The sequence below is a fragment of the Gadus chalcogrammus genome, chromosome 15 (assembly GCF_026213295.1).
Source record: "Gadus chalcogrammus isolate NIFS_2021 chromosome 15, NIFS_Gcha_1.0, whole genome shotgun sequence".
NCBI lineage: Eukaryota > Metazoa > Chordata > Actinopteri > Gadiformes > Gadidae > Gadus > Gadus chalcogrammus.
Genome location: NC_079426.1, coordinates 14169217 through 14183984, shown reverse-complemented (window position 1 = coordinate 14183984; position 14768 = coordinate 14169217). Strand labels below are relative to the sequence as shown.

The window sequence follows — 14768 nt, the reverse complement described above, 5'->3', positions numbered from 1 at the left end:
TGGCCGTTCGTCATCAGAGACTCGCGAATAAAAAGTCGGGAAGGAGCGTCGTCTCCCGTCGACCAACGGTTCCCCTGACTTCCCCAGCCTTTAACGGACTGCATGTGGACCAGTCCGTGTACAATAAACTCTATTCTCGTTGACATTGATACAGAGTCCGAGGAGACGCAAATAAAAGGAGGATGGGTAACCGAGTCGTCCGAGAGGATTACGAATGGGTCTACACGGACCAGCCGCACGCCGACCGGAGGAAAGAGATTCTGGGTGAGCTACAACCTCATTCCCAGGCTTTTACATCTGACGACGGCATCGAACGGGATGCTCCAAATGAGCGTTATTGACAAGAGAGAGGGCGGGACTTTCAGTACATGGTTTAGCGTTAAGGGGTATTCAATTCCTATGGAGTGTTTTCGTTTTCGTAACATTGTTTTTATATTGCTTTGTAAGTTTGGTCGTCAAAACGTATTTTCTATTGTCGTTCATCTTTAATATGTATTTGATCCTGGGAATGGAACTGGCGTACACAGCAGCCTTAGATCGTACGGGACCGGAAATTGTATTGCGTTTGACCGGGATAACGCCACCCTAACCCATAACCCTCTCTCTTATCCTACATACATTAGCATCAGCGCTAACGACGACCCGTTCGTTATTACTCGGTAGTAAACGACTGTCTGGAATCAGGGTGTGCGTATGTGAATATGTCCTTTTAAAAAACACCGAATGGAGACTGTCAGCGAGCTATTTTCTTAGTGTATCCGATGTTAAACCAGTTCTTCGGTGGATCGGTGAGGTGTCGGCCGCTAACCGTTATAGTAGGTGGATCGATGGAATTCTAACTCCGTCATTAAAATATGCCCCTTCAACCCTAAACTGAGACTATGTTAGCGCCTTAAAACCCCACATGAGGTATTGGTTTGCATCACATGTTGTCTGTAGAGGATGGGTACGATACTTTATCACTTGTTTATTTGTTAGGCGAATGTTAACCTGGCCAGTTATGGAGCCACTCCCTGAGGTTTTCTTCTCGGCAAGTTGCTGCACATATTCCGTGGGTTTTAAGTCATGCAAACATTCAAATGTTATTGAATGGCGTTGCCCAACTACTCTAGTCTCGTTTTTAAACCTTTGTACATGCAAGCCATACTTCACTTATAATGTTATCGTTGCTTCATGTCTTCCAACTTGTCAGCTTACGTAAGGTTAGGTCATACTTTGTTAATTCATATGGGACCTTATTCATATATTTCCATATACATGGTACCAAGTAGGCTATATACGGACAAAAATCCTTTGTCCGTATTGATTAATGGTAATCAGTCTAAAAGTGAAGTATTTGAAGTGTAAATTATCATTCCGACAAAAACCCTTTCAAACGGTGTCAATGCTCACCACGTGATCCTTGTGCCTTATATCTTAATCATAATAACGAGTTCAGAGTGGGCTTCTGTTCTTGCCTTGTTCCACTAATATCTATTTTCCTTTTTAACATAACAGACACTTAAGCTAATTGTCAACACAGAGGCATCCCATTGTGCTGTAAGCACAGCAGCAGCGATTCACAATGGAGTCCATTGAGAGCAAAGCCGTTATGGGCTAAATAATTCATCTCGTCTGAGCCACTCGGCCGCATTCCGAAGCCGGACATGGTGTATGAAGAGATAGCATGCTCCCCATCTGCTTCCTGAAAAGATAACGGACGGTGACAATGACATCTATCTGAACGATAGCTGAGCATTGGCTGTATGTGCTTGCATATCAACCTGGATTTTCCCTCCCATCATGGCACAACAAGGTTAACCTTGTGTAAAGTAGGAGCACTTATAAAGTGATATGTGCCACGTTGCTACCGTACAGTGGAAACAGACATTGGTCTCCTTGGCTGACTGCTCAGACTACTTTAACTGTAAAATATCACATGATTAGAGTTCCCCACAACTTCCCCATTTAGAGATACTGTGAACAATGAATCCTACTACAGACAGGATATAGCATGTCTTACTATTGCTTGGGCCTGTCTCTGGTTACCCAACTCTGTCACATAGCACAGCATGTTGTTGTAGCATTCATAAGTTAAAGGTAGTTTTATTTCGGTCACGCTGTACCGAAACCAACCCAAAATGATTAAAAGTCAACTAAATTCTTTCTCTTTTGCTTTTGACAGCAGCAAGATAACACAATCTCAATTACTGACAACAGACTTCCATGATAAACTGGAGGCACATGCTTCGACAACATGTTGGCTTGAGATAAGACTAGACCAATTCTGCATGCCGGGAGTGTTTTTAGCATTCGAGTGACCATTTTGTGGTCAACGGCTGGTGAACTATGTGCGGCCGGGTGGATTGGGATATGTTCCGTGTGTTGCAGAGGGTCAAACTGCGTTCACCGTCATTTCATTTCGTTAACATTTTCCAGTGCCAAAACGGGGCAGCTGAAACGTGGGTCAATGAAAAGGTGTTGATACTGGGCTGTTTAGTCACTTGACTTCTTAACTGAAATGTGTCTGCTGGCTGATTCCATCCTCCTAGCCCAGGACTTGGCAGAGATAGCGGCCTATTAACCTGTCTAAACACAGTGCTCTTATTGCATCCGTAGTGGTTGCAATTATAGACCTATAATCATCCCCATCTGTTGTATAAATTGATCATTCACATCGATAGCAGTCGGCACTACAAGCCAATGTTTACTTATTAGCCCCGAAAGAGTGATAGCCATGATCAAACAGGGAAATAACCCCAAGAACGAACAATGTAAATCATGGGTGTAAAAAACAATCTATAAGCACACGAGACATCGCCACTAATCCATAATCCCCCTCTATTGAATTAAAAAGCAAAACTCCTTTATAAACTAATCATATAAACACAACAAGGTAAAAAGTAGATAAGAGATTAAAACTAAATGAGCTAAAAGGAACCGACTGCAGTGAGATGCAATGAAACACATTTAGCAGTAACCTAGCTACAGACAACTAGACACAAGTACAAATCTGTTGCTGAATTAACCAGGATTTAGTAATTGTTGAAGTTTGCAGCAAATTGAATACAGGTAGCAACTTCCAGCTCCTTTACACAGATGGTGTCAGGTGGTTCTGCTGCAGCTCTCCAGTCTCTTGATGTATTTAAAGAGGGCTGAGGATAAAGTCCATATTAAACACAAGCTTTACGTAGTGGAAATCAATAAAGTTTTCAAATCCTGTATACTACTGCGGCAATGAGCGTACCTTATTTCCTTTTTGTCCGAGATTTTCAAGGCCCGATTGTAAATGACTGGATTTAATTACTGACTAATTAAACACAGTACCATTTGATTTGTCTCATAGGGAGGCAGGCAAAGATCTCCTAACAGCACGTTTCAATTGCTAATAGCTGACTGATGTCTACTGCATGTCCAACATATTACACTCAAATGATGGCTGTTTATTTTGGCCTGCTGCACCTTTTTTTAAATGGCTATTTTTGACATAACGTTTACTAGGCCTATTGGTATTACATGCATCAGTTAGAAGAGGGGGACTGCATAGTTGTTCTTGTTAATGGACACCTCTTAGCTGGATTTCAATTAAAAGTACTGTTGCGGTGTGTTAAAAGTGGGGAACGGTTTTATCTGTAATCTAGAGGTCCTACCGTGCAGTCTATGAGACGGTATCTTAATAAAAATTTGGGTGCAGTTTGCTAAACAAACACTAGCCGCTAGGTTGAAAAGACGTAAAGGGTTGATTGTGTGTTATCAGTAATGCAGTTTTTATCAGTTGAGGCATGCGTCTACGGTAGCAGTAATAGCTATGAACTACTGGCTTGTCTAGCTCAGTATGGCTGGATTAGATTCACACAACTATTGGCAATACAATTTATCAAATGGCTTTTCACCAAATTGTTTGCAGAATCTATCTTTCAACTTTTGCGGTCGAACGGTTAGGAATCTAGGGTTAGGGTTAGATAGAATTGGTCTGCCGGACCATTTTCTGTTGTCAGGCTTTTATCTCACTTATGCAATATGCCATCATCATAGCATTATCAACAATTTCACAAAATAATTTCAGAGTCATGACTGTGATGTATGGCCCGGCCCCGATTCCTGACTCGCGCTCACTCTAGTTTCTGTTTTCATCCACTACAGCCAAATATCCAGAGATCAAGAGTCTCATGGGACCCGACCACAGGCTCAAGTGGATCGTTTGCATGATGGTGGCCATTCAGTTCTTGGCCTTCTACTTGGTCAAAGACTTGGACTGGAAGTGGGTTCTGTTTTGGACTTATGCCTTTGGCAGTTGCATCAACCACTCGATGACTCTGGCCATCCATGAGATCTCCCACAACACGGCGTTCGGCAACAACAAGGCCATGTGGAACCGCTACTTCGCCATGTTCGCCAACCTGCCCATCGGACTACCCTACTCCGCCTCCTTCAAGCGCTACCACCTGGACCACCACCGCTACCTGGGCGGGGACGGCGTGGACGTGGACATCCCCACCGAGTTCGAGGGCTGGTTCTTCTGCACACGCTTCCGCAAGTTGATCTGGATCATCCTGCAGCCCCTCTTCTACGCCATCCGCCCGCTCTACATCAACCCTAAGCCCATCAGCCACCTGGAGCTGGCCAACACGGCCATCCAGGTGGCCTTTAACGTGGCCCTCTACTGGCTCCTGGGGGCCAAGCCTGTGGTCTACATGCTGGCGGGCTCCATGCTGGGGATGGGCCTGCACCCCATCTCGGGACACTTCATCGCAGAGCACTACATGTTCATGAAGGGCCACGAAACCTACTCCTACTACGGCTCGCTCAACCTGCTCACCTTCAACGTGGGCTACCACAACGAGCACCATGACTTCCCCAGCGTCCCTGGTCGCAGGCTGCCCATGGTGAGTACCGAATTGCTAACCCTACAGCCCTGTGTGATTAAGGACCTCTCCAATTGTATTTAATTATCACTTTACTAATCCCAGAGGGGAAATTGGGTCAGAAACAGGACTGTAGTAGATTTAAAAAAATTTGAAACATTTACATGGCCAAAGCAGTGTCACATTGAAACGATGGAGTGGAAATACTTTTTCAAATTAAGAATTTAACTAAAAAGAATAACTTGGTGCTGATTAAAGCGACTGGACATCCCTGACTTAACAAAGAATATACAGAAAATATGTATTTCTATTTACAAACCTAACTCAACCCTTAACCCAAGTGGTTGACCTTTGTACAACTCAAACCCTTCTGCTCAAATATTTGGGAACGGTAGAGGTAAACAATGGTTTCACTGGTTGGCCCTTTGCCTCTGATAAAAAGTAAATGACACGTGAGGCCTTTGACCTATTTATATTACCATCCGTTTGCTTTCGTAGCTTTGTTTGTCATTCTGCATTGTTTGCAGTGATGCGCGTCTTTAGTCAATCAGTAAGAACTGGATTCTTTAACGGTATTTGAACCGTGAGAGTGCTCACTGAGCTCAATGATAGAGGGGTAGCACTAGCTTTGCATGGCGCGATTTGGAGACAATTAACTCAATTTTCAAGAAACGTAGTTCATAGTGGCTTCTTTAAATCTGCCGAAGACCAAGTGCAACTATCCATGTTGATGTATTATTTCTTATCAATGTCTCAATTCTAGATATAAAAATTGTGCCATTCAGTCACCGACTGTCGGCACCCTAGTGTAACCGTTCAATACCGACAATTAATAGGTGACTACTATTAAGATAACTGAGTGCTGATTAAAGCGGCCGGACATCCCTGACTAAACCCGCATTGTTGCGCTGCTCCCTGTAGGTGAAGAAGATTGCGGCGGAGTACTACGACGACCTGCCCAACTACTCCTCCTGGGTCAAGGTGCTGTACGACTTCATCATGGATGACTCGCTCAGCCCCTACTCCCGCATCAAGCGGACGTTAAAGGGCGACGTCAAGCAGGAGTGACCGTCCCCTCGCTCCCTCCCCTCGTCTTCTGTTAGAACGACGGCTCCACCTCCCAAGCCTATGAACTTACTAGCATTTTTCAGATTAACACAAATTGATATGCCGTCTTTGGTTTTGTGTGTGTGTGTGTGTGTGTGTGTGTGTGTGTGTGTGTGTGTGTGTGTGTGTGTGTGTGTGTGTGTGTGTGTGTGTGTGTGTGTGTGTGTGTGTGTGTGTCTGTGTCCACCCTGGAAAGATCCAAACATGGTTGTGCTTGTGTCTTCTCACACATTCACACCCATAATGAACTCTTCAGACTTTGAAACATTTCAGTCCAACATGTCTGCCATCATGTTGGCCCCACCCCCTTTTTGGATAGTGCTTGGAAGTTTGTTTCGCTTTAGTTTGCATTCTTTCATTGCAACATCCGCCCACAAATGCAAAAACCAAATGCATATCTCCATGCCGAGTTTGCCGACTGTTGTCACAAATGCAGAGGAGGTCCTTAATTCCATGTCAAGTGTTTGAAATCAATGTTCAATGATTTAGCAAATCTCAAAAACGTTCTATTTTAAATATTGTGCCGTTGTGCCAGCCCTTTTTGTTGCCTTAAATTAAGGTACATTAAGGCCCTTAATGTACCTTTTTGTTTGATGCCGACCAAAAAAACATGGATTTTGAAATGCAGTGGCAAGAAGAATTATAGACTACATGTCTGTAGCGTTAAGTTGCTGATTGCATCTTAACTCAACCCGTCTTATAAATTGCGTTATCCTTCTTTTCAAGTTTTTTTTTTTATATATTGTTCCGAAATAGTTTTGAAAAATGTAATTTAAAGGGATACGCCGAGTCGCCAACATATCTGTAAATATGCCTTTGCCTATCTTACCCAGAATCAGACGCGTGTGTAATTATTCTACAAAGACACTGATTACTTGTCACTGTCTTTGGCACTGTGATTTATTGGGCTTGATTTTGAATCAAACAGCAATTTACTGATATCTCGGGCCGGCCTATCCTTTTGATTTACTAGGCGTGTCCTAGGCGTCTCTGTGGGGGAGATGCTTGATGGAAGACCACTTGACCTGCCCCCAGTAGTGTCAGTATTTGACTTCATCAGCAAAACGTGTCTACCTAAAGTACTCAAGTGTACTTTAATCAAAATATGTGCAAGCGACTAACTTACTGCCGTGCTAAAGCGGACTCTATTTTAATGTTCACACACTGATTTCTTATTCCCCTGTAAAGGGGGCGATGGAGAATAGTTGCTTATCAATGTTTTGAACCTTTATTTATATAATAAAAGTATGCTATCCTTTGTCACGCTTAGCTAAATCGAGCGTCATTTTGATTGCAATCAAATTATTTTGTATGTCTTTTAGAGAAGCAATTCATGGCCAATGAGTTGTGTGGTAATATACATTTCAAATAGCTCTGTAGCGATAACGTTGAAGCTAAATGAAATGATTTTTAAAGCTATATGTACAACGAACAAGGCTATGTCCCTTACCTCTCAGCACTGAACTGTGAACTGAGGAGAACCATGTCTACATCCTAATGACATCTGAGAAGTGGTTTTTCTTATCATGCATTATTACTAACAGGCCGATAAATCTGTTTATTTAACCTGAATGTCTGCTAATATTAAAACACTTTCCCTATGCTTTAAAGATCCATGTCATAAGGGTCATTTTTCTCCAGGTTTGGGTTGAACTGCCATGTAACAGAATGTCAATGGCACTGCTAAATACTGTCTTAATGCATGATCAGAAGGTAAACACGTGTACTTAAGGTGCAGTAAGATGTTTAATGGCATCTAGCAGTCTTAAAAAATAAAGTCAACCACATTTGAGTTATCAAGTGATGAGATTCGTTGTAAGAGTTATACATTGTAGTTAGTAATTTAGTCTTGCACTATAAGTCTACAGTAGGCGGTATGTGACAAGAAGCTATGACATGTCATCCAACACTACCTCATAGTTCTTTGGGGTAATGTCATTTCAAACATACTTCAAATTGCATTGAATCATAAGTGTCCTCCTGAGTAATTACCCCTCGAGCAAGATCGTGCATTACGTTGCCACGGTTATATTGACTACTATGTCGTAGTCTAGCCTAGAGCATGGCTTAACAACTTGACACATAACGAATACAAACATTTCTAAGTAGTGCTTATATTGCTCTACAACGCATGGACTAGGTGAGCTAATTAGTAGTGATACATTTTTTATTACTTTATTTTTCTATGTGCGCATTGTCAGAGATCATCAGAAGAAAGAGAGGCTGTGGATGGATCGGTGGGAGGTAGTCGGCATGGAATGAAACCCTTATTCAAGCCTATGTTGCTATCCACCAATGAGGTTCTTTAGGATTTAACTATACGTGTTCTACCGTTATGCTGCCTATGTAATGAATTACACAACCAAGCAACAAGAAAGGCTTGTAATTTAGACAGTAACATTGACTTACTCGTCGAGACAAAAGCAGGCCACTTCGGCTTCCCTTTGAAAATCGTAATCCTACATTAGATCTTTAATCCTGGGAAAAGCTACCCCAATGTCATATTTTGATTCGCCTGTCACGTTGGCGACGAGGATTCCTTCTCCTGTGGCGTAGAATACGTCTAAATATATATTTACTTATATATAAGAATAAATAAATAATATAACATAAATGTAAGAAACAAGACAACAAAGAGAGGAGGAGTACGCTGGGTCTCTTTAATCAGAATCCAGCGTGGGGCCTGCATTGATGTATCAAAACATGTTCTACAATAGGGCAAAAAAAATGTTTACATACAATGATAACACAGCTTTAACACAGACTGTTGTCAATGTTGTAATCCAATCACATTTCAACGTGTCAGAGACTCCTTGAGCAGTTCGTACATCATTTGGTCCTAAGAAGAGGAAAGAGGAAATTTGCATAGGTTGGTTGAAGTACAAATACTAACAATATTTTTGGCTTGTTCCCCAGTAAAGTAGCAATATATTTTCACATTAAATAGTCAACGTTAATCACAAAAAAAGTACAGCTCTGGATTATTCAAGTCTCAACCAAAACCAGCTCACTGCCCTACACGTTTTACAGCCTGCTCAGGTTCCCCGTGTGATCCCTGTTTGTTGGTATCCACTAATGCCAAATATTTAAAACATGTGAACCATTGCTTCTACGTCACATGGCCTTGTTTGTTTGACACAACCTGACCGTGGAAAGTTTGAGTCAGGGATTAACATATTTACATATGGTGTCTGTTCAAAGCATTCCTTTAGCAGCCCTGGCCCTATCACAACCCAAACTGTTGATGTTTCCCCAGTAGATGAGGCTGGTTTATAGACGCGAGTATAGCGTCAATAAAGAGCTCTTAAAACATGTTTATGGTTCGAGCCATGCTGTGTTTTGGGAGGAAGTAGACTTGTCAAAATATATCTGCTGTTGGTCATGTCTACTAAACTGAGACAGGTTAAACTGGTTTCCATGGTCACTGAACTCATTGAAGGTGTACTGGTTGTGGAAACCATCCTCTCTGCAGCCAGAAGCTGTGCCCTGGGGCGTCTGATTACTTCCAGTGGTACCACGCCCTGCGAGAGCAGAGCAGCCCCAGGACACGCAGACAAATACACTATTAGCATACTGCAGACATGTGACCTAGCATTCCCTCTTCCTGGGTTCTGCACTGCAGGGGCCCGTACAGGATACAATGCACCGGGAACTAACTTATTCCATACATTTGGCGATGGACACAGTTCCCAAGACTGGCATTCTCCTCAATGTATATGTTAAAGGCTTTTCATTTGGAATCTGTCTTTTTCCAGAGTTATTGCGAATTCCTTGAATGACGGGCATATGAATGAATAATAATAATTATTATTATCATAATTAGTTCATTAAGCAGATACATCTATCCAAAGTGTCTTGCATTCAATTTGGCACAGCATGTCATTAAGGAGCAGACAGGAGTAAATACCTCTACGGCTGGTAACCAGACAGCCTATTTAGCCTGTCAAAATGTACTTAAAGAATGCACAGAACTCTTGAAGAGCCCACTCAAGTTAATTGAGCGACAAGGGTCAGAATTGCACGTGCAAAGAACTGAGGTCGCTGTTCAAATATTTTACAGCAACATAAAAAAGGAGCTGTACAAGGAGCAATGTGCACATTTATATTGTGGTGCCATACTTATATTGGCTATTAAGATGGTTATACACCATCATCACTAAACCTTTGTTTTCCTTGTTCACCGTTATACGTCTGAACCTTGGCAGCGATTGCCCTCCTAACTGTCGGGAAGGAGAGGTCCCTCTTCTGTATTCCTTCTCACGGTTTCTTCCTTTATATTTAGGGGACTTTTACCTGCTCTTGGGGGCATAGGGTTAGGAGCTGTTGAATATTATGATGCGGGCATGTGAGACCTTTGAAATTAAAATTGTGATCAAGGTGAAAAAATAAAGCTTCGCAAATAAGCAAAACAAATTAAATTACTTGAGCATTACCACGAACATTATCCCAAGAGGTTTTCATTGATAAAAACAAGAATATATATTGGATGAAGGGTCTTTATGAGGATGAGACTCACCTTTTTAGAGACAGAAGGCCGGACTTTCTTGAAAGCGTCTTCAAAGTTCTGACTGGTGACCTTGATGTCAGCCACAGGACCGCTGGAGAATGTGTGATCTGAGTGATGCATCATGGGTAATATTAGATGTCAAAGACAAATGAGATGTGACATGATATTCAACTGAAACATGTCCGAAGATTGTTAGTTGCCATCATCTTCAAAAGTTGAATAACATAATTCAGTTAATAGTCAGATAACACCAAATTAATATATCGTCAACCATAATTTGTGTCTTTTACACAATATGGATATGTCAGTTTAAACTGACATAAAGTGTGACAAAGTTGTGACAACATTTGAAGAGTTGACTCAACCGCGGGCTATCCGGGTTGTTACCCCTGTGGTTTAAACAGGAAGTGTAATTACCAGAGGATGTTGAAGAGGGGCGGGACGTCAGATAAGCCCTGAGTGCGTTGACGGATGCCTCGCGCACCAATGCTGACAGATCAGCCCCGCTGGGAAAACAACAACACCACGTTAACCAACAAGTTAACAAACAACACACACACACATGTTAACACATACACAGAACACAACACAGAGGAAACACGTTACGACACACTCATCTTTAACGCACAAAAATCATTAAGATACAACAAGGAACAGAGGATGCTTAGCATTCTAACAACCGTACAAGGGTTAATAGCCTCCTAGGTCTGTTTGGTATACTGAGCCATTGTAGAACTGGATATGACATCATAGCTCACAGCAGAATACCTTCTGTGGCATTTAGAAAGTGCATCAGTGAAATTTTATATCGAAGATAATGAATAATTATATGCTAAACTTCGAGCTCTTACTCCTACAGCTACTCAGAATTCTGTCGTTCCTTCAGGCACTAGGTCGGGGGGCACTTGCTCTGTATTGCAGTTACTCCGGTTTGGATAGCCTTCTCTGATTATCGCTTTGGATGAAAGGGTAAGTCCGCTAAAAAGACTACTAATGTCATTGAACGTCAGAGATGAAAAGGGATTGCTTCTAAAGTGGCGCTCAGCAGGGCCAACACAAACCTCAAAGGAACACATTATGGGATGTAGGCGAGCGGAGGCCCTGGAGGCTTGCGCTGAGCACACAAAGGATCCAGATCTCTATTCATGGAGCCGTGGGGAGAACAGAGACTCACGTGAAACAGTCACAGCGGATGTCGTGAGCGATCTCTTCTAGGTTCACGTCCTTCTCCAGGGTTGGGCGGGTTCCTCCCTGCGATGAGAGGGAACGTTAGGACCTGCGCGGGGAGCGTTGCCCGCTCCCGTATATACGTCTGGGATCACACATTTCCCGTCAGGGATCAACAAACTCTTATCTTGGTTGAAACTAACTTGAGGAGGTCCAGGGTTCGCCACAGTGGGACAAGGCTGGTTTTGTTATTGGATATGATTGCTTGGTACCCCGTAAAGAAGAGGAGTGGTTACCTTGGTGATGGTGAGCAGGATGGCGAGGCGGTCCGCAGGCGGAGGTAAGCCGACGTACAGCGTTTTGTCCAAACGTCCGGGTCGCAGCACAGCAGGATCGATGATGTCTAGGAGGGAAAATGAAAACAAAACATTGATTAAAACAAACTATAAAATGTATATCTGTTCTGACTCAATAATTATTGAGGCAATTAGTTTACTGCCAGGTAATTTGTTTACTGCCAAGCCCAGGCATACTTCCAAGGCTTCTGATAAGTACAGAATTGTGTTCTTGTCGAGAACATACTTGCTAGTCATACTAGACGCCTGCAGTCCTCCAACAATTGTACCTCAGCTGATTACTAATAATAGACACAAAAATTGTATGTCTATTTATAATAAAAAATTATGGACTTATATTACTTCTGAATAAATGCTGGGATATCTGTGCGTCCAAGTTCACACAAGTAATCAAATGATGTATCCTTGGTATAATCTGTATATAATGTGTCGATAAACACTTACAGGAATTTTAACCGTTCTTTGCGGAAAAGATGACAGAGATGATAAAGGTTGAGAAAAGCCCTGTGAGTCTTTCTGCCTACCTGGCCTGTTGGTCGCGGCCATGATGAAGACCTGCTTGCGTGTCTCCAGTCCATCCATCTCCGTAAGCAGCTGGTTCACCACCCGCACACTGGCGCCTGACTAGACAGACATTATCCCAGTGAGCAACACAACCTTTTCGACACCTTAGGTTAGCACGTGCTAGAAGGTTAGCATGTGCTAAATGCTAATTACATATATACATGAAGGGTAGCCTTGAGTATATACAAAATCGATGGTGCAAAGCTACAATTTCATGAGACAAAATCGTGTGACATAAAACTTTAAACATGATAGCATATCAGTGTGGGACCATTTGTTGAGACTTGTTGAGTGAACCGACCTCGTGGCCGGAGCGGCGAGGGCACAGCGCATCGATCTCGTCAAAGAAGATGACGCAGGGAGCCGAGTTGCGTCCACGCTGGAACACCTGGCGAACGGCCCGCTCGCTCTCTCCCACGTACTGGTGCCGAAGACGGAGGGTAGGAGAGAAATTATATTAGACCATACTGTTCAAATGTTCTAAACCATACCAATACTATAGTAACAAATAGCTGGAATAAGGAAAGGGTTCAAAAGATCATCACCTGTCTTAGGTTTAACCCAGACAACATGATGCAAAAAATATTCTTTCAATCTGATGGTGAGTATTATATTACAGTTTTTTCCTATCGTTTTAGGCAATTTACCTAAACCATGTTCACATTCCCTAAACACTTCACACAGTGAGCATACCAGTAGACCATGTGAACCAAACTGTGGTTACTTGCCCCTATGCTAAGATACAAATGCTGGCAATGACGCCTTCTTCCAAATTTCATGGATACCTGCCCCAGTCAATGTTCACTACCGGCAAAACGCTGTGGAACTACTGCATATTTTACCAATGTTTAGATACTCTGTTCAAAACAGTGAACTTTCTGTTCAAAACCTAACTTATCAGTAATTTAGATCACTGTAGATGGAAAGATGCTGCATTTGACCAGACAAATGAAGTTACATGTTTGAATAAGAAAAAATATTTAGTTTATAGTTTATTTATTTTATTTTACAGTAATTTAGATTTTTTTCCCCCTGTGCACCATAGTTCTTGGTGAATTGGCATGGAATTAGTTTTTTTACGTAAAAGCAACACTACATACAATGATCTGTACAAAACACAGAGGATAAGTTTTGCAATGCAAAACACCTGGTGGTCATTTCAGCTAAAGACCTACTCAGCTAAAGACCTACTCAGGTGTTTTACATGTAATTTGTGCCTCGTTGAAAAAGGGCCTTCTTTGGCATTTGCTTTGGACTTCTTTACGTAGTTGGTATAGGAAAATGGATGCAGCAAGAGCAAGAGCAAGAGGCAGAGGCAGAGGAAGAGGAAGAGGTGGAGGTGAAGGTGAAGGTGGAGGTGGAGGTGGAGGTGAAGGTGGAGTAGGAGGAAGAGGAAGAGGTAGAGGTAGAGGAAGAGGAAGAGGTAGAGGGAGAGGGAGAGGTAGAGGAAGAGGGAGAGGGAGAGGAGCAGCAGCAGCAAAGACAGTTGTATCTGATGAAATCAGAGCAACTGTCATCGACCATGTAATCAATCATGGTCTGTCCATGAGGGAAGCTGGTCTGAGGGTTCAGCCGAACTTGCCAAGATCAACGGTGGCATCAATCGTGAGGGTTTTCACACAAACTAACAGGTACTATACAGTATTTACAGCATTCTGACTGATGTGTTTGTGATTTGTTTCTGGATCATATATTACGTACTTACTGTATGTAATTTGCATTACAAAAACTGAAAATTGTTATTCTCAGTTTCTCATAAAACACTTACAGTATTTACTGTATTTACAATTACAGTACATTTACCACACTCAATTGTGACATATTTTGTGGGAGGTAAACCGACATATGAACACTGTCAGCAGATACTTGGCTTGGATTGTCATACTGTAATATTACAAACTTTATTACTGTAGTCCAAAGAAGTGTTTGTCTGTGTTTTTTCTCTTTTTTTCTAATGCAACACTACAGGAAATCTATGCCAAACTGGAGGACACAGCAACATTTTATGTATGCAATTGGCAATGCTTCAAGATGTTAGTGTTTTTTAGGTCATAGTGTTCTGAGAGGAAACATGTGTTAAGTTATGGCAGCATTGTTTGTGGTGTGGTTGTTGTAGTGCATTTTGCACCAAAGGTTAACAGATATGCAGAGGTGTGTGTCTCTAAAGCCCACTGTGTTAAGTGATAGGGAAAAGTGACCATAGTATGGGTACATGACCGAAAA

At 42.2% G+C, this 14768-nt stretch overlaps 2 protein-coding genes across 5 annotated transcripts in view; one reads left to right on the top strand and one right to left on the bottom strand.

Annotated features, from left to right (window-relative positions):
* degs1 (delta(4)-desaturase, sphingolipid 1) lies at window positions 1-8653 on the top strand. Its single transcript, XM_056610222.1, has 3 exons — window positions 1-264; window positions 4123-4865; window positions 5766-8653. The coding sequence occupies exons 1-3, from the start codon at window positions 183-185 to the stop codon at window positions 5910-5912; spliced, it is 972 nt and encodes a 323-aa protein (XP_056466197.1). The 5' UTR covers window positions 1-182; the 3' UTR covers window positions 5913-8653.
* The window catches only part of nvl (nuclear VCP like), a 34464-nt gene continuing 25735 nt past the window's right edge, over window positions 6040-14768 (bottom strand). For all 4 annotated transcript variants that reach the window (XM_056610221.1, XM_056610218.1, XM_056610217.1 and 1 more), the window contains 7 exons: window positions 12847-12966; window positions 12506-12605; window positions 11922-12028; window positions 11633-11709; window positions 10876-10964; window positions 10468-10565; window positions 6040-8790 (listed from right to left, as the gene is read on the bottom strand). In XM_056610221.1, the coding sequence (XP_056466196.1) occupies window positions 8746-8790; window positions 10468-10565; window positions 10876-10964; window positions 11633-11709; window positions 11922-12028; window positions 12506-12605; window positions 12847-12966 (636 nt within the window). In that variant the 3' untranslated portion in view covers window positions 6040-8745. The remainder of the gene's footprint in view (window positions 8791-10467; window positions 10566-10875; window positions 10965-11632; window positions 11710-11921; window positions 12029-12505; window positions 12606-12846; window positions 12967-14768) is intronic.

Excerpts from the sequence above, each read along its gene's own strand:
- degs1 (XM_056610222.1), top strand. The coding sequence starts at position 183 with ATGGGTAACCGAGTCGTCCGAGAGGATTACGAATGGGTCTACACGGAC. Across the intron at positions 265-4,122 it reads CCGGAGGAAAGAGATTCTGG|CCAAATATCCAGAGATCAAG; the intron begins GTGAGCTACAAC and ends CATCCACTACAG. Across the intron at positions 4,866-5,765 it reads CTGGTCGCAGGCTGCCCATG|GTGAAGAAGATTGCGGCGGA; the intron begins GTGAGTACCGAA and ends TGCTCCCTGTAG.